Source organism: Chanodichthys erythropterus, chromosome 11 (assembly GCF_024489055.1).
Source record: "Chanodichthys erythropterus isolate Z2021 chromosome 11, ASM2448905v1, whole genome shotgun sequence".
NCBI lineage: Eukaryota > Metazoa > Chordata > Actinopteri > Cypriniformes > Xenocyprididae > Chanodichthys > Chanodichthys erythropterus.
In genome coordinates, this window is record NC_090231.1 from 9592228 (window position 1) to 9617279 (window position 25052).

General features: G+C 38.2%; 2 protein-coding genes across 3 annotated transcripts; one reads left to right on the plus strand and one right to left on the minus strand.

Moving 5' to 3' along the window:
• Positions 1-941: 941 nt before the first annotated feature.
• Positions 942-8900, plus strand: LOC137030699 (ciliated left-right organizer metallopeptidase). Its single transcript, XM_067401138.1, has 12 exons — positions 942-1311; positions 1426-1519; positions 1683-1734; positions 3038-3187; positions 3265-3390; positions 3493-3577; positions 3702-3847; positions 5820-6003; positions 6160-6226; positions 6437-7014; positions 7838-7962; positions 8116-8900. The coding sequence occupies exons 1-10, from the start codon at positions 942-944 to the stop codon at positions 6555-6557; spliced, it is 1395 nt and encodes a 464-aa protein (XP_067257239.1). The 3' UTR covers positions 6558-7014; positions 7838-7962; positions 8116-8900.
• A 1696-nt stretch (positions 8901-10596) lies between these two features.
• si:ch211-216p19.6 (E3 ubiquitin-protein ligase TRIM39) lies at positions 10597-24148 on the minus strand. 2 transcript variants are annotated; one of them, XM_067401488.1, is made up of 7 exons: positions 23834-24148; positions 22923-23479; positions 22745-22840; positions 13524-13757; positions 13299-13446; positions 13094-13120; positions 10597-11331 (listed from the first exon to the last, which is right to left on the minus strand). In XM_067401488.1, the coding sequence occupies exons 2-7, from the start codon at positions 23475-23477 to the stop codon at positions 10757-10759; spliced, it is 1635 nt and encodes a 544-aa protein (XP_067257589.1). In that variant the 5' UTR covers positions 23478-23479; positions 23834-24148; the 3' UTR covers positions 10597-10756. The 2 variants fall into 2 exon arrangements, with proteins under 2 accessions (XP_067257589.1, XP_067257588.1); XM_067401487.1 differs by having other exon boundaries at positions 22923-24148.
• Positions 24149-25052: the final 904 nt, after the last annotated feature.

The following is a 25052-nucleotide window of genomic DNA, read 5'->3' on the forward strand; positions in this document are numbered from 1 at the left end:
ACTATGAGAGGTGATTGTGTTATTTGCACTTCAAAGACTGCATTGCCTCAGTTTCTTTACATCCTGAGGAGGAGGATCATTCTGCTCACAAGAGGAACAAACCAGTTTCCTGTCTCCAAATACAAGCTAAAGGACTGATACTATGCTGGTAAGAAATCTATTGATTTTTCTGTGTGAAGGATTTTTTTTTTTATTATTTGTTCTAATGTTAAAAATTTGGGGTCAGTAATTGTGTGTGTGTGAGAGAAAGATACTTTTAATCAACAAGGACATTTGATATTTATAGCGTTAGAAAAGTTCTGTATTTTTAATTAATGCTTTTCTATTCATCAAAGAGTCATGTTTTCACAAAAAAATATTAAAAAGGACAACTGTTTTTAACATTGATAATAAATGTTTCTTGAGCACCAAATCAGTATATTAGAATGATATCTGAAGGATCATGTGACACTGAAGTAATGATGCTGAAAATTATGATTTGTCATCACAGGAATAAATTAACTGTTAAATATTACAATTAAATAATACATTTTAAAATTTAACACTTACTGGTTTATAAAATATAAAATAAATGCTTTGGTGACCATAGGAGACTTCTTTCAGAAACAATAAAAATTCATTCCTACCCCACACTTTTGAACGGTAGTATATGACTTACTAAACTGAGGACTTCTATCTTTTTCGAAGATAATTTGTTGTTTGAATAATTGATAATTTGAGTTAAGAATTATTGCTGTATTGTGTAAAAAAAAATTGCCACAGGAAACTAAGAAACTAAGTCTTTCCAACACAAACTTTTTTTACATTAGAGTTTATAAAAGCACACTTTTACTTATATTTTTAATATATTTAATTTAGTCGCATGGAACCTAAAACATTTGTAATACTTCCTTTTTCAAAAAATTAGTGCTTTTTTTGTGTGTTTTATGCTAAACTAGATAATGCCTTGTGTTTGTATTGGCGTATTACTGTTGCCATGGTTTCCATGTACTTGGGGGAAGTGCATCTTTGACCAAGTTCAGAAATCAATCAAAGTTGTGTCCCCGCCCACTGGTCAATACGCCTCTGCTCATTGGCCCTTGAGTGAAGCTGCAATCAACGTACCTGTCACTGCATCAGAGGACAATCCAGCACCTAAACCTCAAAGATCTAAAAGAGCAGAGAGGCATGTAGAATCCATGGCGGTTCCACAACCAATCAGGATCAAGATCTGGATCCCCTCAGAAAGCCCCGCCCTCTCTGACTGGGAGAGAGAGAGACTAATGACCGCAGTTGATGAGGCTGTGAATAAAGTTTCCAGTTTACTGTCTGGTGTGTGGTTGTTTTATGTGCAGTACAGACAAAACAAATATTGAGAGACATAAATTTGGATTTCTTCCCAATCCTTTCTTCTTTAGCAACATTATTGTGGATGTTTGTTCATAGTGAGACGAGTTCCAGATAATCTGTTGCTGAACAGAGACATAAACAAATACTGCAAATTCATCTGGAGAAACAGTAGCACTGTTAACCACATGAAGTACGTTTCACACGTTTTACACTTCTTTTCTGACTCTTACTGAACTGCACTAGCTCTGTCATTGGTTTGTTCTGTGCTAGTAGTGTTAGTAGTACTTGCTCATTGACTTTTCACTGATTTTCAAAATGTATTTTAATTAGTCAACCAGTTTCATTCTCCTCAGATGTGGCAGAGCCAAAGAGAACTACAGATTCGAGAGCTGCTTCGGCGTGAATGTGAGTCTCATTACATTAAAGGGTTAGTTCACCCAAAAATGAAAATAATGTCATTTATTACCAAAGTCCCTTTAAGACAAGTCATTTCACTCGGCGGCCATCTTTGAAACGCCTCTCGGGCATCCTGGGCATCATGCAGCTCCCATAGCAGCTCCAAAGCTGTTTGCCAAGCTTTCGATTAAATTTAATATTTGAAGTCACCAATGAAATCTGACAACAACTGTCTCATCATTTTTTTTCCAAACGCTGGAATCATGACAAAAAAACTGTATTTTTATGCTGGATCAAGCTAATGCGCATGCGCAGACCTAAATGCGCGTCTCTTGTGCCTCATTTCGGAGGCGCGCGTCTGACTGTTTCTATAGAAACCGGTGCTTCTAACGGCCGCTGCAGTGACGCGATGACTTTACCAGTCTCGATTGGCTCTTATTTAGAAGGCGGGATTTATTCCGCCATATTGCGCGTTACACTTTCTACCATTCAAAACAATACGAGTGACACATCTTGTGTTATTCTATAGTCTTTGTTATTACTCACCCTCATGCCGTTCCACACCCTTAAGACCTTCGTTCATCTTCGGAACACAAATTAAGATATTTTTGTTGATATCCAATGGCTCAGTGAGGCCTGCATACTTAGCCAGCAATGACATTTCTTTCTCAAGATCTACTAAAAACACATCTAAATCAGTTCATGTGAGTACAGTGGTTCAATATTAATATTATATAGCGACAAGAATATTTTTGGTGCGCCAAAAGAAATAAAAAGAAAATAACGACTTATTTAGTGATAGGCGATTTTAAAACACTGCTTCAGGAAGCTTCGGAACGTTATGAATCAGCGTATCGAATCATGATTCGAAACCGCCAAACTGCTGAAATCATGTGACTTTGGCGCTCTGAACCGCTGATTCGACACCCTGATTCATAACGCTTCGAAGCTTCCTGAAGCAGTGTTTTGAAATCAGACATCACTAAATAATTCCTTTTTTTTTTTTTTTTTGGGCGCACCAAAAATAATCTCGTCGCTTTATAAACTCACGTGAACTGATTTAAATATGTTTTTTTAGCACATTAATGGATCTTGAGAGAGGAAATGTCATTGCTCCCTATGAAGGCCTCACAGAGCCATCGGACTTCAACAAATATATCTCAATTTGCATTCTGAAGATAAACAAAGCTCTTACAGTTCTGGAACAGCATGAGCGTGAGTAATAAATGACATAATTTTTATTTTTGGGTGAACTAACCCTTTAATACTACTACTCAAAAACATTGCACTTATTGTTCAGTCCTGCTTACAGATCCCAGATGAGCACCTAGATGGCTGTGCTGTTTATCCACATCCTGAGCATCCAGTCCCGACAGTGCTGAAGCCAGAGGGGATGGGAGTTCCTGACACTGACTTCCTGCTCTATGTGTTGGCTCACAGCACAGATAAATGTCGAGCAGAGGTATCAGAGACTATGAATCTACTGAGGTTAATGTAGGTTGTCATATAGTGCCACATTTTTACCAGTCTGTCTCTCAGTCTAGTTTACTGGCTTATGCTGCTCACTGTCAGGCAGATCCAGAGGGGCGTCCTCTGGCTGGGACTATGGTCATCTGTAGAGAGCCGCTCAATATGGAAAGATACACACATGAACACTATGTGCAGGTGACAGTGAGTGTGTTTGAGAAGGGAAAGTGAACTGCACTTATAGTACAATGAGAAAAACTGATCTACAGCACACTGTTTGTCATCTTTGTTTTGGTACAGACAGTGATCCATGAGCTTTTCCATGTGTTGGGCTTCAGCAAAGATCTCCTCAGCCAAAGGAAGGATTGTTCTCTCTCCTCTCAGGGTAAGTAACGGAGCTTAAATTTTCTTTATGTAAATGAATAAATGTCTATTAGAGTTATGGTGGTTGTTGTAGTCCTGTTGTGCATTTGCCAGTATTTCTTGTCATCATTGTGTGTATTATGAAGCTGGTGTAGACTGCTGGTCTCATGGTCAGGTGATTAGCACAGACGAGATGGGGCAGGCTAGACTCTATTCTCCTACTGTGATCAGAGCAATGCAGAAACATCTCAACTCTACCCACACTGACCTTGGAGCTCCATTAGAGAACAAGGTACCCACCATGTACAAACACTACTGTGACATGATACCGTGATGTTATATTTGATATATACCATAGCACTGAACGTTTACCACATACAGTACATTCAAAAGTTTGAGGTCAGTAAGATTTTTTCTTTTAAGATAAATTAATTAAAGGTGCTGTATGCGATTTCTCAAATTCGTTGTTGAACACTTGATATTTGAAAGCAACCTAAACAAACCCACCCTGCTCTTCATTGCTCCGCCTCCAAAACTCACACTCCAATCCTAACCTCCCTGCTCCGATCCTGCTCCAAACCTCAGCCTGATCACTGCTGGCTTGCGAAGCAAATGCACAACCAATGACGCTAAACACCTCATTCTCTAGCAGGTGTCAGTGTGCGGTAGTTTAACTGCAAAACTCTTACTATCTGGCCTCTGTTACTCACACAATGCGAGTGGATGTCTGTTTAGCACAGCAAAACGCTTCACGAAAAATAAAGCGCAGATGATGAACGAACGACAAAGAAGCACAAAAAATGAACATACAGTACACAAGAGTAAATACAAACAAGAGTTTGTTGATAATCGCCAACAGAACAGCAGCTCCAGACAATCAAAACCCAGTGTTACTCACATGATAAGGAATCAAAGCAGCCTCCACGTCTGTTTTCAGGCCTTCCCACTCAGCTCTCTCCAGTGCTGGAAAGCTTTTCTAATATAAACGTGGGTCCTTGCCCAGTCATAAACCTTCATTCCAGTGATACTCTTTTGAGCTATTTTGTATTGTGTCCCATCTCTCGGTCTGCAGGGTTTTTTTTCTTATTATTTTCAAATCTCCCTCTTGCTCGTTCTCTCTCCTCAACAGTTATACGCCCCCTAATGCTGATTGGTTAGATGTTTGTTGTTGGTATCAGCCGACTAACTTCCAAACAGTGTATTTGAGTCGATGCATTAAATTGATCAAAAGTGGCAGTGAAGACTTTTACATTGTTACAAAAAAATATTTCAAATAATGTTCCTTTGAGCTTTCTATTAATCAAAGCATCACAACTGTTAATAAAAAAAATGATAAAAACATTGATTTTTATCAACATTGATAAAAATATGAAATGTTTCTTGAGCATGAAATCGGCATATTATAATGATTTCTGAAGGATCGAGTGACACTGAAGACTGGAGTAATGGTATGGAAGCTTGCTTCCGCCACTGAATAAAAAAAATCAAAAAGGTAATTGCGACATTTTATCTCACATTTCTGAGGAAAAAATATATAAACTCACAATTCTGACATTTTCTCGCAACTGCGACTTAATATCTTGCAATTCTGAGGGGAAAAAAAGTCAGAATTGTGAGCTCTTTTTCTCAAAATTGAACTTTATAACTTGCAATCTCACAATTCTGAGAAAAAATGATTGTGAGATGTTTTTTTTCTTGCATTTGCAGTTATACCTCGCAGTTCTGACTTTTCTCGCATTGTGACTGTTTCTCAGAATTGCGAGTTTATATCTCGGAATTCTGAGGTAAAAAGAAAATGCAAACTCACAATTGTGAGATAAATCACAATTTACCTTTTGTATTTTTTATTCCATGGTGGGCTTCTGTTTAAAATTCAGTTTAAAATATATTGAAATAGAAAACAGTTATTTTAAATTATTATAATATTTAACAATATAACTGTTTTTAATGTATTTTCATCAAATAAATGTAGCCTTGGTTAGCATTAGAGACTTCTTTCAAAAACATTAGCAAATTAAACAGACCCCAAACTTTTGAATAGTAGTAAAAAATCATGGCATTTATATGGTACTCCAAAGTATTAAAAAATATGCAACTACATTGATATTGACACTGATATTTTACCTTTAGTACAAAAAAACATATTACTCCTAATTACACCTTGAATAGCATCTATTTTGCACAGTGTAAATATCTGCTGCCTAATGTAAAACACAGATGATACACTCAAACAGTTCCTCCCTCTGGCTCTTTCTTCCTCTCAGGATGTTGGTTCAGACGGTCTCTCATCACACTGGGAGGCCCGTGTGCTTCAGGGCTCCATTATGGCAGCTTTACTGGTGGAGCCGTCTTTAATTCGCATCGATCACATCACACTCGCTGCCCTCCAGGATATAGGCTGGTATTCAGTGAACTTTAGCCGAGCTCAAAGCCTGGTGTGGGGAGAGGGTAAAACATCCACTAATGAGCCAGCAAATCAGTCCAGTTTGCTGGTTTACATACATAAAGATACATATTATACACTTTTTGAAGCTGGAGTCAAACCTCAGACTTGCCTGTTTACTGTTTTACCAGTCTTTCTGTTTGTTTCTGTGTGTGTTTTAGGTGAAGGCAGTCAGTTTGGGTCCCTCTCTACCTGTCACAATTCTTCAACTTTCTTTTGCACAGACAGGTAATACAACAAATAATGCATCTTTGAATAAACACAGGTATTTAGACACTGATTTATAGCAAACTATATTTTGCATGTTTTAATGGTGGGCTTGTTAAAAAGGTTGAAATGGCTTTTCTAAAATTGGTTAAAAAAGTTTTTATTTATTTATTTATTTATTTTTTAAGAGTAGAAAATGTGATACATAAACTGTCCACTGTCTTCCTCCAGTGCATTGGGTTGTCACTACCTTCACTTACACAAGGGGAAGTGTCTCACTGATCCATACCTGGATGGCTGCCACATTTTCAAACCCCTGGCAAATGCTGCGAGTCTCCCGTTCTTTGTTTAGAGTTCTTTTTCTCTTTCCCCAGTCCCTCACATTGTTGTCACCTTAACAAAACTTCCCATGATTATCACTGTGTAATGCCACATTTCTTCATCAGAGTGAGTGCTGGAACAAGGAGAATGAGAGGAGTGGAATGAATGAAGGAAGTGGAGAGATATATGGCTCAGACAGCCGCTGTTTCATATCCAACCTTACCAGACCGGTACCACATGTTCTCACATTTATGTACAAATTATAAATATTTAAATATGACAAAGCAACAGTTTTCAGATACTTAGAACCACTAGTAAAGGCTGTTTTAATGTAAAAAAAATTATCCTTGGTTTTTTAGAATCATTCATCCTCCCGTACATCAGTGGCAGGTCATTGTTACAGACACAGATGCACTGGAAGAAACAAATATCAAATTCAAGTAAGGGATTCTGATTGGTTGGATTGCCCAGCAGGAAAGAGTGTTGAGGTTAGTGATAACTCATCAGTTATCTCTGGAAACGTTAAAAGTAGAGTAGGCAATTTCGGACAGGCTAGCCATAGCAAACTAGCTTTGAAAGCATAAGATCACACCCTCCTTTCAGTGCTCTCTCCAAAGCCACGCCTCGGACCAAATGCAATGATTGGAAAAACACTTTTTTGTGGTCCTGTGATTTCCACGGAAGATATATGTATGTTTTAAAGGGTTAGTTCACCCAAAAATGAAAATTCTGTCATTTATTACTCACCGTCATGCCGTTTCACACCCGTAAGACCTTTGTTAATCTTTGGAACGCAAATTACTTTGCAAAAACTTCATAGCCAGCAATGACATTTCCTCTCTCAAGATCCATTAATGTACTAAAAACCTATTTTAATCGCTTTATAATATTAATATTGAACCACTGTACTCACATGAACTGATTTAAATGTTTTTAGTACATTAATGGATCTTGAGAGAGGAAATGTCATTGCTGTGAATGCAGGCCTCACTGAGCCATCGGATTTCAACAAAAATATCTTAATTTGAAGATTAACAAAGGTCTTACGGGTGTGGAACGACATGAGGGTGAGTAATAAATGACATTATTTCATTTTTAGCTGAACTAACCCTTTAATATTTAGACCACTTCTATTATTGGGGTGTGAAGAGATTTTCAACCGGTATAACAAAAAGTGTTTATAAAACAAATTGCCTACCCTTCTTTTAAGTAAAATCTGCAGGTTAACTATAATGACTGAATCATTTAACACTTTAACATCACTGGACTGCCTTTTGATTTGTTTTAACTCTCTTTCTCTAAATTATATAGGTGTCTGGTTATCAAGGTTTAGTTTTCTGCCCAGACAACAGATTATGTAAATATTCTGATTTAGCTCCTCCTACATCAAGGCAAAAGGCAGATAACCTTCTTAACGTTGGTGCGTCCATTGAAAGGTTTGTCTAATCCTTTGAGGGGTTTTTTTTATTTTCATTTTCTATGTGTTTTACCTGCATCACAATATGTCAGCAGTTACAGAATTCAAAATACAGTGTATTTCTTTTTCAGCTGAGTCTGTCTATAAGTAATACATCTTTTCTGTATCTTAGTGATCATGATGTGAAGGAGAAAGATGCCTCTCCTCAGCCCAGCCTCATGCCTTTCTCCTCAGTCATAGTTTCTAAGGAAGAGATCAGTGTGGCAGCAGTGCTGAGCATCATGGCTGCTTTCTCTCTACTGTCTTCTGCAGTGCTCATCTACAGGAAGTGTTCATCAGCCAGGGTCAGAGTACATGCTGCCAATGAGCCTCCATACAGGTCGCCGTTGTCACCCACCCAGTGCATCAGTAGGAACTGATGGTAGAATCACCATGGACAGTAAGATTCAGGAAGTTAACGAAAGCTAAACCATGTTTTAATGGCAGCTGAAAACAAAAAAATGAACTGAAACATTTATATATAGTTAACACTCATGCTTTATAGTCTTATGGCGAAGATGAAGTTGTGATGCGTTTTTTACAGTAGTCATAAACTTTTCTTAACACAGAGAAAGGTTCTTTATTTAATTCAAATGTATAATGTTTTCTGGACTAAGATAGCTTTTCTACTTGTCTGTTCATGTATTCATATAGAAATCAATGCAATAATCTGTGATTTTTCATAAATTGGTCTCTGATTAAAAACACTCAAACAAAAAGCAACCAGTAAGATGTGTTTAAATTATGTGTCCGGAAGCGGCATTCCAGATAAATATCAAGCTGACATTGTAATGGTAATTTAATTATAAAAGCCATACCAACTATGAAGTGATACACAAGCCATTCTTAACAAAATGGAATAAATTAATATTTCTATATTGTCCTATCAATCTAATATTTTACTTCCATTCCCAGAGAGCAACAATGTATACATTTGAGCAGTAAAGTGCTTTGCTTTAAACGTTAAAGGGTTAGTTCACCCAAATCTGAAAATTCTGTGATTAATTACTCACCCTCATGTCGTTCCAAACCTGTAAGACTTTCATTCATCTTCAGAATGCAAATAAAGGTCTTTTTGATAAAAGCAGAGAGCTTTCTGTACCTCCATTGACAGCTATGGAACTAAAACTTGAATTAAGAATTATGAATATGAATTAAGTGATTTAGTGCATTTTTTTTTTTTTGGAGACTCAATCACTTTATATGATTAACAGATTTAATTTAGGCTTATATTCACATGTAAACATTCATCAACTCACACATCAGTTGTGGTAAACGGAAGCTCAATCATGTTTGCTTGACGTGAGATAACCAATAAGGTTCATTCTCATGTGTTAAGCAGCACGTTTGAGCTTCCATAAGAGATTCGTTCTTGTGTGTCATTTAGGTTCAGTTGAGCTTCTGTTTATGTTCACTGATGAATGTTTATATGCGAGTTAAAGCCTAAAGTAAAACATCACTCATCATTTAAAGCGATCGAGTCTCTTCAGAAAATGTGGACTAAATCGCTCAATTCATATGGATTAGTTTCTCTATATGAACTTTTTGAAGCATCAACATTTCAACTGCGTAGCTGTCTATGGAGGGACAGAAAGCTCTCAGATTTCATCAAAAAGATCTTCATTTGTGTTCCAAAGATGAACGAAAGTCTTACAGATTTGGAATGATGATGGTGAGTGTGGGTAATTAATGACAGAATTTTCATTTTTGGGTGAACTAACCCTTTAAATTTTTATATTTGGTAATTTTTAACACATTTCTGAGGAAAAGCAGTTTGCTGCTGCACAATCTGTTTTATATAAACCTGAGCTTTAAGAACCATAAGATAGGCTACTTACATTGGCTGTCCTTCAACCCAGCACTGACTGTGATCAAAACTGTCAGAAAAATGTCTTCAGAGTTTAAAAAGTATCAGTAGCAAAGGTTAAAAATGACCAATGAATATACCAATGAAATAGACCAATGAAATGGATATACTATATTTTAGTTAAATAAAATATTAAATAAAAAATATTATCAAAGATGATTTTATGGAACTAAATTATATTTATGAAAAAGTTATCATCCATTTATTACCTATTAATCACTTTTTGGGCATATACCTGAAAATTACATTTCCAACTTAAACTGTCATAAATCAGTTTTACTCTAAAACTGAGAGAAAATCAAAGCCATAAATATAAACAAGTTGTGTTTCAAATTTAAAGTTGATATCTCAAAATTTTTCAGTAAGATTTTGTTTGGGCGCAGTACCAAACGCTTCCACTAGATGAAATTAGCTTCCCATTCGTTTCCAATTGGGTCATTTTTGTGACTATTTTTTTCAGGACCATTTAATCTTTTTTTTTTTTTTTTTCCTAATAGCAAGTGGCAAAACTTTTAACAAGTTTCGTACCATTCTGATGAAGTAAAAAATTCTAAAAAACCAAAACATAAAATTATTTGGTCAAAAAAGGAACAGAGGGTTAATGCTGCTTAAAAAGGATGTTCCCTGGTTGTTTTATTATCACTAACGTGATTGGACAGCCGCTATCATGACAAACAATAGGGTGCTGAAACGATGGTTTGCGTGACTTATCTAAAACATCAGAATAGAGATAGTGGTGTGATTTTTTTTTGTAAATTATAGTCATGAGGCGAATCATCAACAACAAAACAATTAAATTCATCTTTATTTGAGGTGTTATTGTAATGTTAGCAATGTGATTGTGAAAAGAAATGTTTTACCAGAAAAAAATACTTTCATTATTTTATTACAAATGTTATTTTTTTTCCTACCAATGGTTATGATTGACTAAAACCCATTTATTCTTGCTGACAGGTGATATGATCAGTGGGGCTAAATTTTTATCTCCATTATTAAAGCCTGGGCTGAAGTAAGGATAGAGTTTCTCAGTGAAAGATTGACCGGTGAAAGAGTAGATATGAGACCTGGACTCCACATCATAAAAGGAGACCAGACCCTCCTCATAATCCACAAACACACCCACCTTCTGTGGCTTCACTTTCAGAGAGAGAGAGACAGACAGACAATCACAGGCCTTGTACTCACTTCCATTCCTCAACCACAGAGTCCAGAGTCCATTCCTTGGACTCAGAGTGATTATTCCCTTCCTGTTAACAGACTCCCTCGCAACACCTAAATCCCACTCAGTTTTCCCTTCTACCTGCACCTCAAAATAAAATTTCCCAGAGGAGAATCCCTCCTTCCCCAGGACACTGGGACATTTATCAAACCTCCATGGATTGTCTAGGACAATCTGTCGTGTTTCTCCATATCCAACTTGTTTGTCATCCTCAGACAAGAGGAGTTTTGGGTGTGCTGTTTCAGGATCCACAGTCACATTCACTGAAAGACAGATCAGAAAACATAATTAGCAAACTTGTGTTAACATTCCTTTGAAGTATGGTATAAAAAAATACAACCAGTACACGGGTCTTGCATCAACTTTTTATTTTTGCTATATTTATCCCATTAAAACTTACTAGAAATGGTTTACATGTGTTAATCATTTATATTTTCTACTTTTCAAATGCCCTTTATGTATAAATTCAGTTTAGTTTGTTTACTTTTAGTTTGTTTATCGTCGGTTTTTCTGTTTCCTTTGTTCCTAGTTTCGGGCCAGTCATTGTTTCCATGGACAGTCATCACAGCTTGTTCATCACTGTGTATTTACAAGTTCCTCTTGGTTTTGTGTTGTGTTGTTTTGTACACGCTTCATAGATGCGTATAAAATTTGTGTTCATGAAAATTCTGTGAAATTTAAATAAAATCTGCTTTAAATCTATTTTATTGTATAATCTATTTTATTGTAAAATCTATTGTATAAAACTGATTGTTTATTGATCTATTTAAATAGATTTTTAATCATTTGTCATTTGGAGCGACCACAGATCATGTGGTGCAACCAATAATAGCAATAACTATATTAAATTAAAAATAAAATATCTAATTTCTGTGTTTGAAATATGAATCACTGATACAGTATGCTTAAGTGAATGGTAGGTTTAAAACATTTTTATCAGTTTTATGCGATTTACAGGAAAAATAAGTGTTAAACTACATTAAAGAAAGCAACTCTGAAGTTATAGAACAAAAATATAAGGTAATTCTTTACAGAATCTCAAACGAACTGCAAATACTTTGTTTCTAAACACTTTAATTACTGAGAACTTGTTTAAAAAATGTTAAGCATGTTAAGGAAATTAATTTTAAGATAAATCACGGTTGCATTTTTTACTGCCAATTAATCTAGATAAAAAAAAAAAAAACACCAAAATCACTTAATTTAACATTTTAATATGAATTTATGAGTACACGACGATGTTAATGCTTGAACAACTGCAATAGATATTTTTTTTTTTGTATTTCAAAAATGGCCTGTCGAAAATCTTTATATGTCATTGACCCATATTTTTTCTTTACAATTTTTCCACAATTTTTAGAGTATTAGAGAAGATCTTGTAATGAAATATGAGGCATGTGATGTGAAAAACAAATATCACTTGTGATACTTCTGTGTAAAAAATGAGCAATGTAAAACAGATGTGATGGAAATCAACTGTGGATAGAGATTTTTTTTTATGACTTTGACTTTTTTTTAAAAAGAATTCTGTGATCCAATGCATGACATTTTTTGTACACAAATTAAACAAGTACACATTTTTCTAAAAGTTCACAAGGTCAAAAGTACCCATAGTTGAAAAAACACCCATATAATATTTATATACAAATGTGAAAATGTTTGTGTATGTATGCATGTTTAAATGTCAACACGATCACACGAGAATGCGTATCAATAGTACGAGTTTGTAATCTCGTAGAATACATACGCCAAAATGAGTTTTGGCGTGCTTATGGTATGATACGCATATGATACGCACTTTATGGCGTGTATATGATACGCTCTTGGGTAGGATGGGGGTGGGGGTTCATACGTATAATACGGCATAAAGTGCGTATCATATGCACGCGAAAAACTGCGTACCATAAGCACGCCAAAACTCATTTTGGCGTATATATTCTACGAGATTACAAACTCGTACTATTGATACGCATTTTCGTGTGATCGGGCTCTTAAATGTAGGGAAATGGCACAGATCACTGGTACCTGTAAACTTCTCAATCCTCCTTAGCTCTGTAGAAACAATTCATACATTTGATTATTATTGTCTCCAAAGAACGAACGATTTGTAGAATAATTTGTAGAACAGTAACAGTCTCATCTTTTAAGCATAATTATATTTACATTTATTCAGAATAAAAATGTCAGAAAAACCAAGCTTTTCATACTAATCATAAAGCGAGAAGCTCACCAGTTCCTGTAATCTTCACCATTGCACCATTGAGAAATTCTTGATGCTTTGTTAGAGCTCTCCTCAGAGCGTCCTCCCTCAGATTAGTGTCAGTACTGATCCCAGTCCAGATCTTGGTGTCTAACGGGCTGCACAGGGATGGATAAATCTACAGCAGAAGAGAAGGGAAATCCCTCAGCATGTTGAGTGTTGTGCTGTGAGGAGAGCAGAGAGACGGACACTGACCTGTAGGAGGTGCAGGTGATCCTCAGTGTGCGAAAGCTGCTCCAGCTCAGTGTTTCTCCTCTTCAGCTCAGAGATCTCCTGCTCTAACTCTTTAATGAGCTCTTCAGCCTGTTTCTCTGCTGCTTTCTGCTTCTGCTCCATCACCTCCAGCAGCTCAGTCTGACATCTCTCAATAGAGCGGATCAGATCCGTGAACAGCTCAACACAGTCTGCTTTCTCTTTTTCTGAGCTTTGCTAAATAAAGGATAATGTACAGTCAGTCTTATTGTCACAATCCTGTTTTGTATGATCTTTATGTTGAAGTTTTTACGTTACTCTTGTTTCTGTGGCCATGTTTGTAGTTTTGTAGTTTTCCCTGTTGATTATGATAATTATAATATAATTATGTGGCCGTGACATGAAATAAAGATTTGAATTGAAATGGTATCATTTTGCCTTTATAGTAGTGATAAAGAGATGAAGCCTCATGAAGCATTGAAGCTTTTCAGCCAAGTGGTTCACAAAAGGGTTCATTTCTTGAGGCTTTATTTGCTCACAATACCACCTGGTGGCCAAAGTGTAAAACAAGCAGATACATATACAGATAACCTGATTTGATCTGTGATGCCGACAGCGGCGTCTTAAAGCGTGCCATTTACTAATTTAGTTCCCCTAAAAGGACACGAGTATGGGAAATGTGAGGACGCGGCAGAGATTTAATGTGCTAAATGTGAAAGTGAGGAATTAACAAGGACATATCCTATGCAGAAGCAGTACAGTTGGTTCAGATGGAGAGTAGAGTGGAGAAGAAAGGGAAAGAAATAGAAGAGGAACATTCAACTGAACACTTTGTGACATGTAAGCACTCGATGGATCTTACCGGCAGGGCTTACCAGGCCTGCAGGGTAGCCGCTTCCGTCCTACACACTATGCCGTTGTTGTAGGTCCATCAGCCCAAGGCATTGAAGGACCTGCACGAGGGTGGTCACGATCCACATGTTCTCCAGGAACTTCGTGCCGCAATGGACCTCACGCTTTGTGCAACGATGGTTATGGATCGTGCGATATCCACTATGGTGGTCAAGGAACGTCATCTCTGGCTGTGTCTGGCCGACATGAAGGATACCGACAAAGTCAGGTTTCTTAATTCCCCCGTGTCCCAGACCGGCCTCTTTGGTGACGCGGTCGAGAATTTTGCCCAGCAGTTCTCGGCTGTACAGAAGTAGTCTGAGGCCATCAGCCACATCCTGCTGTGGCGGTCAGTTACTGTGTCCACCCATCCGCCACCAGCAGTGCCGCCAGTCGTCAGTTGTGCGAACACAGGGAGCTGGTGCTCACTCACCTCAGCCAGTTAGGCCTTCATGTCAACTGGGAAAAGAGCAAACTTTCCCCTTTACAGAGGATCTCTTTTCTTGGTATGAAGTTGGATTCAGTGGAACAGACAGCATGCCTCACAATGGAACATGGTACCGACTTCAGCACTGGCTTCACGGCCGAGTCCTGAGATGGGCGTGGCAACGCAGCACATACCGAGTGGCAATCACTCTGGAATGCCGCCATGCCTTCAGCCCATGGTCGGAACCCTTGTTTTTTCGGGCAGGAGTGCCCCTAGAGCAGGTTGTCCCGGCATGCTGTGGTGTTCACAGATGCCTCTGCCAACGGCTGGAGTGCCACGTACAATGGGCATGCAGTCTCAGGGGTGTAGATGGGCCCCCAACTGCATTGGCATGTCAACTGCCTCGAGTTGCTAGCAGTACACCCTGCTCTGAGCTGCCTGAAAGGACCATTACAGGGCAAGCATGTGCTGGTCTGTACGGACAACACTGCAACTGCTGCTTTCCCATCGCATGTCTCAACACGCCCACCATCTTCTCCGTTGGAGTCAGAAGCATATGAGGTCGCTTCGCACCATTTATGTCCCCTGTGCACTCTACCATATGGCCGACAAGATCTCATGAGCTGCACTGCCGGGAGAGTGGTGACTTCACCCCCAGGTGGTCCAGCTGATTTGCAGAGTGTTCGGATAGGCTCAGGTAGACCTGAGCAAGGGTTGGAGCTGTGCCACGTCACCCCCTGGGTGGTTTCTGCCGCGACCACGTAACACTATCTTGGTAACGAGCCACTTCCTCTATTCATATTACTCAACTCCTGCAAAAGGTTTACCTTTATAGATTTAGGAGGAGTAAGGTAGGCGTATAATATTTTCTTCTTAGATTATATTATCTCAGGGTCTACTTCTGATCACTACCATACCTCCTAGGCCTACGGTTCAGAGATCAACCAAGCCTACCTGGGTGGGGTGGGTTAGCCTTCTGTTCAGTGCACCACAGCTGGCTCTTCACCCTCAGAGGACAGCTATGCCTGCTAATGCACTCCCACGGCCCACTCTGTTGCAACTGGTTGGCAACCTTGACTGACTTTGTAAAGTCAGTCGGGATATCTTTATGAAAATCTATCTTTTTTCAGACAGTTACTTCTGATACCCCAAATGGATTCTCACTCTACAACAATAAACAGACTGAGACAATACTATCAGAGAATACACCACTCTATGGGCCAGATAAATAATTACATTTTAAAGCTTACCTTCTTCTCTATTCAGTATATGTTCTTCTCTAAGATAATCAGTTGTCTTCTTTGATTTTCTGAGAGATGTGGTCTGGCGATGGCTTCCGCTTGCTGCTTGCTTGTATGCTCTTTCTTCAGCAAAACTACACAACTACTACTACTACTCCTCAGAGAGCTATAAAAGCCCCTGTATTTATATTCTATTTTGACGATGGCAAGTCTGTTGGTAAGCACGACCTGGTCGGGCCGGGCGACGGCCATGTGGTACTGAGATCCCGGCCTGGCTATGTGCCCAAGGTTCCTGCCATTCCTGTCAGGGACCAGGTAGTGAGCCTGCAAGCGCTGCCCCCAGAGGAGGCAGACATAGCCCTGGCTTTGCTCGGTCCAGTTCACGCTTTGCAACTATACATAGACAGAACTCAAAGCCTCAGGACCTCAGACCAGCTCTTTGTCTGTTACGAAGGCCAGCAGAAGGGAAAGGCTGTATCCAAGCAGTGAATGGCCCATAGTGGATGCCATCGCCTTGGCTTAACAAGCACAAGGCGTGCCCTGCCTGCTCAGGTTGCATGCTCACTCTACGAGAGGCTTGTGGTGCCTCGCTGACAGACATTTGTAGAGCTGCGGATTGGGCGACACCTAACACGTTCACTAGATTCTATAGCCTTTGTGTAGAGCCGGTCTCCTCCTGTGTTCTCACCTCAAGTCAGAGGCACGGAGAGGCCTCAGCTTAATGTCGGCTTGCTGTGCCTACATGCTCTTATTACTCCAGAGAGTCCCTACAAGGCAGACCCTGTTGAGTCCTCCAATCTCCCTTTGGCAGTGTTACGTTCCATGACTGTGTCATTGGTGTATATATTTTGTCCTGTGTGCTGGGTTTTTTCCCTTTTCTCTGTGTGTCTCTCTCTGCTGCTCTACTAGGTGCTGGGGAGAGAGAGATCTAGTTGATTGATCACACCTGGGGCTCGTCCGGGCTGCATGCTGAAAAGAAGCTCCCAGAGTTACTCAAACTGAAGCCTGCCTTCCAGAGTGTTGTATTTCTCTCCTGCTCTGCTTGTTGCTCTGTGTTGTGTGATTAATTGTGTGAGACGGTGAAGCTTTTCCACAAAGCTAATAGGCTTATTGTAGCCTGAGTTTTGGTCATCTAGTCATTGTTGCTGTCATCTACAGGCTCAAACGTGTTGGAAGCTGTAGGGAGGTGGGTGCCTATTTGATTTTTGTAATAAGTTTTCTCCTGTTTTTGGCTAGTTAGGGAGTTAGTGTACTTTTCTGTTGTTTATTTGTTTTCTTTTGGTAGTCTAAGTAGTTTTACTCCTTAACTAGTCAGAGGGTACTTTTGTTTGTTATTTTGGCAATACCCCCTCCTGAAGTCTCTTTTGCTTCCTTTTTGATTTACTTTTTACTTTGTCTAAAAATATCTTTTGTTAATAAACCCTTTTGTTGAGCTTCAACTTGTGTCTGTCGTGCAGGGCAGGGGACGGGCACTCACTCACCCCAACATTCTATGTTATTTTATTTTTTCACTGTTACTCCCCTTTTCCCTAGACAAACTTTATGCAATGGGACGTAACAGCAGCCAGATGTGGCAGAGCTTCTGTCACCAGTGCCCGGTTGCATAAAGCACCTTAAGTGTAATTTTCCCTTAAGATCGCCCTTATGTTTCCCTTAAACTTAAGGGTGTTGCAGAAAATAACCGTTAAGTGTTACTTAAGGGTTTCTTTAGGCGAAACGTCATAAACCCTTAAGAATTTCCCTTAAGTATATATTTTTCACTTAAGTAATGCGTAAGTGTTGCATAAAGCCCCTTAACCTTCATTTCCCTAAGTATATCGTAAGGTTCGTAAAACTTCACCTTAAGTGTTACACAGAGTGAGCAGGTTCAATCCAAGTCGTATAACGTGCCACGATCGGCCGCTTTATATGATAGACAAATTGTACTTTAGCGGTTTATTCACATAAACATTGATGAAATATAACATCTTATAACATATCTTATATGGTAAACGGAAGCGCAAACGTGCGTGCATCACACGCAAAAACAACCCTCATTGGTTCTTGCGCGCACATTTGAGCTTCCGACACAGCCGTAATCATATGGATGTCTTTCAATAAATGGACATAAATGATGAGAGAATATTAAAAATATCTTTATTTGTTGTCCAAAGATGAATGAAAGTCTTATGGGTTTGGAACGACATGAGGGCGTCAGGGTGAGTGAATGACGGCAGAAATCTCAATTTTGAGTAAACAATCAATTTGAGTTTCTCGTCTCTTTCATATTTGGTTTTCTTTTTTGTTTTCCTTATCCATATTATGTTGTTTTCTGTGAAAACTTACCACGATACGTATTAACAAATAACGTGTCCATGGCAACAGTAGAATTTTTTAACGGCAAAACCTGGGATGCTGTCGTTAAACACTTAACGGTTTCCCTTACCTAAGAGAACAGTTTAAGAGATTATATGCAACACCCTTAAGTCATTCCCTTAGTTAAGGGGAAATAACGCCTTAAGTGTCATACTTAAGGGAAAAACTTAAGGTGCTTTATGCAACCGGGCACTGGCCTATATTCCGTTGTATCCTTGAGCACTGGGTTTAGGCTGGGTTCCATATGTGACCCTATGGTATCCCATATGTGCTATTCCCTGATTGATCCTAGATTTCCCTCCTCTTTAGGTGGGAAGTTATGAATCAGTCAACTGTTGAAAGTGATAATTACCCCATTATATGTAAAGTAGGTAGTGGAAGTAGGGTAGTATTAAAAGATATATCAGAAAGATAGATATTTGGAAAGGCACAGTGGGATAAAATCAGAGAGATAAGTGAAACAAATTTTAAAAATATAAAAATTTGTAGCAGGATATAGAATATATTTAATGAAAATGTGAGAGAGGGAATATTTGGGGCTGCCAGGCAAACAATTATAAGGAAAGAGGGAATGAAAAGGAGGAAGTTAGTTCCGTGGTGGAAGGATGAATGTAGTGAAGTAATAAGGAAGCGCAATAAAGCTTTTAAGGTTTTAAAAAACACTCACAATTTCCAACATTTCATAGAATATAAAAGAATGCAGGCAGTGGTACGAAAGACTATTAAAGAAACTAAGAGGAAGTGTTGGAAAACATTTTGTGACTCAATAGGGAGAAGCACAACTATTAATCAAGTTTGGGGAATAAGGAAAATGAGTGGAGTAAGACAGTAGTGGGGAGTGGGGGGTGGCTAAAGGCTCCAGTATACTTCAAACGAAATTCTTTTTCGCTCTTCGTTTAGGAGTAAAACGAAGTTCAAAATTCGTGACCAGCGATATACTGTAAACCAGGGGTCCCCAAACTTGTTCCTGGAGGGCCGGTGTCCTGCAGAGTTTAGCTCCAACTTGCATCAGCACGCCTTCCTGGAAGTTTCTAGTATGCTTAGTAAGACCTTAATTAGCTGCTTCAGGTGTGTATGATTAGGGTTGGAGCTAAACTCTGCAGAGACACCGGCCCTTCAGGAGCAGGAATGGTGACCCCTGCTGTAAACGAACAGCTGATGCCGCCCACACTGCTGAGAGCAACGGTTATATGAATATGTAAATATGTGCCACTCACTTTCTTCTCAATAACAAAGTAAACACAACAAAAATGAGAAAACAGCAAGCATTTATTATAGAAAGCATAAGAAAAGTGTCTGATCATAACAGCATGGGAATGTTAGCATGAGCTCTGCAAATTAGCACTCCAGTCACGTCATGTCTTCATATAGCACTTTATTCAATGGATTGCTTAAAATCAAACAGCTTTACAGCTTTTTCCTGAAAGTTCGCTTTGGCAAGCCGTTTCAAACTTCCAAAAAGAACACAAAACAAACTTTGTTTTGGCCTGATTTTGTTCGATATGACGTCACATCAGTTAGTTCTTCGATTTCGTTTGAAGTATACTAGGGCCTTAATAAAGATGTAGAGAAAGCAGACATGTTAGCTAAAGTGTTGGTTGAAGTTCACAGTTCTGGAAATAGAAGAGGGGAAAGGGGAAGACAAAAAACAAGTGTGGGAAATAAAGAATTGCTGGAAAGAGAGGAAGAAAGGGATGATGTTATTAACTCTCCCTTCACATTAGAGGAATTGAAAAGGTCCATCTGTAAATCAGGACTAACTGCTCTGGGAAAAGATATAATCTGCTATACCATGATGGACCATATGTCAGATGTAGCGTTAGAGGTCATTTAACATTTATATAACAAGGTTTGGCAGGAAGGGAAATTACCAGGAAATTGAGATGGTTTTTCAAGAGGTTTTTCACCTTGGGAGAATGTATATCCTCATTGTCATGTTGAAAAAATGCTCAACAATACAGGGAACGAGGAAAGGGTAACATTGTCTGTTTCAAGTTTGTGTATTAAATTACACAGTGGTGTGGGAATTCATGAAAGGATTGATAAAGCACTACTCCCTCACACCTTCAGCACTCACACATCCCTATATAACAGCTTTACTACCACTGAACTTTACTGTGGGAACCAGGCACTTCTCACTGTACTCCTCCTCTAGCAACACCATAACATTTTGGATTCTGTTAGATCCAAAATGATTGATTTGGTCTCATGAGACCAGAGTATTGATTCCCAGAATCTATATTTTGTAAATATGGGTTTTGGAAATGGCTAACTGACTTTATTGTGCTTTGGCTACAGTAGGTAGTTCCAGTGAGAACAACAACCATGCATTTAATTTCTGCAGGCTGCATCTTACTCTGTGAGATAAACAGTCATTCTTTTCATAGCTTTTGCTGGCTCTGAGATATTTCTGGCTCGCTTGGTATTTCTCCTGCTCTTTGTCTAGCAAAAAAATCCCTCATCACTAAATGAAAGCTTAAAATGAAGGCCTGATTATTTACGGGGCCTTGTCACAAGTCCATTGTTTTTGAATTTCTGTTCTACTTTTGCTAAATTTTCACACTTAAAACAATGATTTGGTAATCCTCTTGTACCAATGTCCTCTTTTGTGTTAAGAAATAAGTTTCCTGACAGTTCTCTCCAAAGTGGTTCCATTGTTGTCAGCATTAAGTCTATATAAGCATTAAGGGCTATATAACACTTTTAATTGTCAAGAAATTACTTCTCTTTAAATGTTTTGGTTCAACATACCTGTTGATCAAACATTGCCTTAAACTTACACCAGAAATTTTTTATTTTGTTTTATTTAGTAACTTTTAGGAGGGTGTACTCATTTTTGCTACACAACATTTTATCACCTTCATAAGAAAATCTTATTTTCCTGAATAATTTTGACATGCCTCTTTGGTAATTGATTAGGCAGACTCGCTGGAACATTATATCTCTAAAGAACCCTAACATGTCTTCTAAGTAATTGAGTAATTGCTGACTTTCAGAAGTTTCAGAGGGAGTGTACTCATTTATGCTGTGCACTGTAGATTTATAGGTAAAATCGAACTCCGAGCCTTGTTCCTGTACCCATTCTTTGACGCCAAACAACCTCCCTGTGCAAAGGATCATGGGGGCCCGAAGTGTCCATCAGTTGTACCCTTTGAAATCCTTCATTCCGAAGGGCCCTTTGAAGTGGCCAGTTTTGAGCACTTTGGTTTGGAACGACCCTTCAATATGGCAGCCATGATTGTTTTGATTGGACACTCCGAAGTGCCCTTTGGAGGGAGACACACCCCGTTTGGAATGCACCGATATTTTTGCAGGCTAAACCAGAAGTTAGCATTACCCTGGTTCCCTCGACAAAAACCTAATAGGATTTTTCCACGTGCTTTTTGATTATTGCAGAAAATAAGTTCTGTAACCAACACGTTTATGATTCTTACATGGTTTTTTTTCATCATGATAATCTTCACAAATTAACACAACTTTCAGGAATTTTGAAGCATACAGTCTGCACAAGTAAAAAATTAAACGTAGGCTATAAACAAATACACCACGGTCACATAATTTCAACATCACCACCACTATGCTACTGACAAATCTTGCAGTCTTTATTTAAAAAAACATTTTCCCTGAAAGGTCAAGGTATAATAGTTTACAAGAGCACGATTATAAACATAACGTTTACAAACACAAAGCACACTAGTGAGTAGATGAATTTACCTGTTTGGCTGGTGCCTTTAATGTTCACAAAAACCTCCATAGTCCCATTTAGCCACTCGTTAGCAACTGACTTTTTAAGACATGTTAAAGCTTTAACAAAATCACAAGGGGTATGACTGATGTATTTTATGTTGTAGGATAACACATGAAAATATCTTGAGCAAGTTTCCAGGTTTTGGCCTACAAAAATAACAATCTCTGTAGCCCTCTATTGCCAACTGTGGTAACATCAGTGCAACTGGGGACACTAATATAAGAGGAAATATAGGGGAACAGTCTTCAACAGAACATATTTCAGTTACTGGATGAGCTGAATGATATAAAGAACTGCTATGGATGACGGGGGAAATATCTGACCACTGGATGGCGCAACCAATCAATAAAAACATAGAGTCTAATAACCAGTGTGCATTAATTGCAGAACTTCTCTTACCTCAAACAGTAAGCAACACCAAGGTCATGGGTTTGATTCCCAGAGAATGCATGAACTGATAAAATGTATACCTTCAATGCAATTTAATTTAAGTAAATAATTATCAATCATTGCTGTGTTGTGATAACATCAAAAATTTGTATGAACGTGCAACAAGACTTACCTTGCTGAGCTGTACCGAGCATTTGATTTCTTCAATTTTCTTTATTCTGTTCTGAATCATCAAATGAACCTCAGCCTGCTTTCTCCCAAACTGAGACTATGGACAGAAATTAAGCTTCCTTTAAAGGAAAAGTTATAAAGTAATTTAAGTACAAATAGATCGAGATTAAGCATCTCACCCTCCGTTCTTCACTCTCCTCCTGTACAGGAACAGTTTTGTGGTTTTTGTGTATATCTATACACGACAGGCACACACACATCTGATCATCTCTGCAGAACAGCTCCAGGGGTCTCTCATGCTTTGGGCATATATAATTCTCCAGGTTCTCCACAGGGTTGATAAGTTTGTGTATCTTTAGTTTTGCAACAGTGTTATGAGGCTCTAGGTGTGTTTTACAGAACGATCCTTCGCAATGCAGGCAAGTCTTCAAAGCACCTCTCTTTATTTTTGTACAGGCATCACATGGTATTACTCCAGGTTGGACAGGACTTTCTACCTTTTTCAGTCGTTCAATGAGATCTCTGAACTCTCTATTGATGCCAAGATCTGGTCTCAAGTGAAAGTCCTTCTTGCAAAGAGGGCATCGAGTCTCCATACTACTGTCCCAGTGTTGACTGATACAGTCCATGCAGAAGTTGTGTCCGCACGGAATGGTTGCTGGGTCAGTGAAGAAATCCTGACATATTGAACACAGCCACTGTTCTGCACCCTGGGAGCTGCTGGAAGAAGCCATCGCTGGTGGGAAAAGAAATAATGATTGTACAAAGCAAATAAATAGACACTCTGCTTGTCCCTCCCTTTTAAACAAATATAACCTTGTCAAACCAGTTTTGAAACAGGATGTGAAATGCATTGCAATACCAATAAAGTCAAATAAAAATAAAAATACATTACATATGTTTAATTAACATTACAATAAAGATTTGCATTGCAAACAAAAGTTTTTTTTTTAAATGCTTTCAAAATAAAAACATTTGCACAATTATTCATACTTTAAAATAATCATAATAAAAATGCAAGGGTGATGCATCAATTAACAAGCACCAAGAAAACAATACATTTCACTAACAAATCAGAAGTTTTCCTCACCTCTAGGTCTGTGTGTCCTCAGTGCAGCAATTGAAGGACTGAATAATGCCGCCTGTTCCGTACATCATACTCTTTTACAACCTCATAACCCCTCCCATGCAATTATGTTGTAACTGACTTTATTGTGGTGTATTGTGCCATAGCATATCATTTTAAGACTGACTGATGTTCTCAGTAAGATACACACCGTGAGAGGAAATCACAGGGAAATCTTTGAAATAAACTATCTAATATGTTCTGCATGAAATACTCTATAGATTTTAAATGTAATAAAAGAAGGGCGCCAACATGTTTACATTCAGCTTGACAAACAGATCAACGGCTTTACATAGGCAAACACAATTATCTGTATTCAAATAGTAAACAAATATTTTCTTATGCTTAAGATATTAAACATTACCTACAAACTAGCAAAGAACACAAGTCACAAGTCATGATTATCTAAATGATTTATTTTTACAATAGAGGAATGGTAACTCCTGAACATCTGAATTAATTTGATCTGGAATTATTATGTGAAATGCATGGGAAAAAACTGACTTAACAGGATGTAAAATATCAATATCAATATGGATTAGATTAAATTAAATTAAATCGACCACTCATCAGCCATCTGGGATCATCTGGTGCTATTTAAGTGGGGAAATGGGTTTAATTTCTTCAACGTTTATTCATATCTGCATCAGCATCACATTCAATGAGAACACTAACTGTAATGGAATATCAACAGTATAATAACTAAAAGTCAAAAATTAAATTATTAAGTTTAATTAAGTGTTAAGTAGAAAATATTTGAGTATGCAGTATGTCTATTGATCAAACTAGGCTCAGATGCATAAAATCCTGCCAATACTATGACAAGAACTGATAAGACTTGCAAAGATTGTGTAATACTGCTTCATTTGCAACAAACACAGGAGAAACTGTTAAAAGGGTAAAAAATACCCTTGCTTTGGTCTTCAAATTTATGCTATACAATAGAATGGTAGCACATAACGGATGTCTTTAGCATACTGTATAACAGACTGCTAATACTGGAATAATTTATTAAAGGATTTGAGTTGGTCCAGGGATCAAATCAGAAAGTATCAGAAAATCCCAGGAATGTAAGACATTAGGCATAGACAGTTTGATAAAATGTACAACAAAGTCTAAAACAGTACTTGAATTATTTGGATGAAATATAAGGCTCTAATAGAGTGTCTAGTCTAAGGTTGTT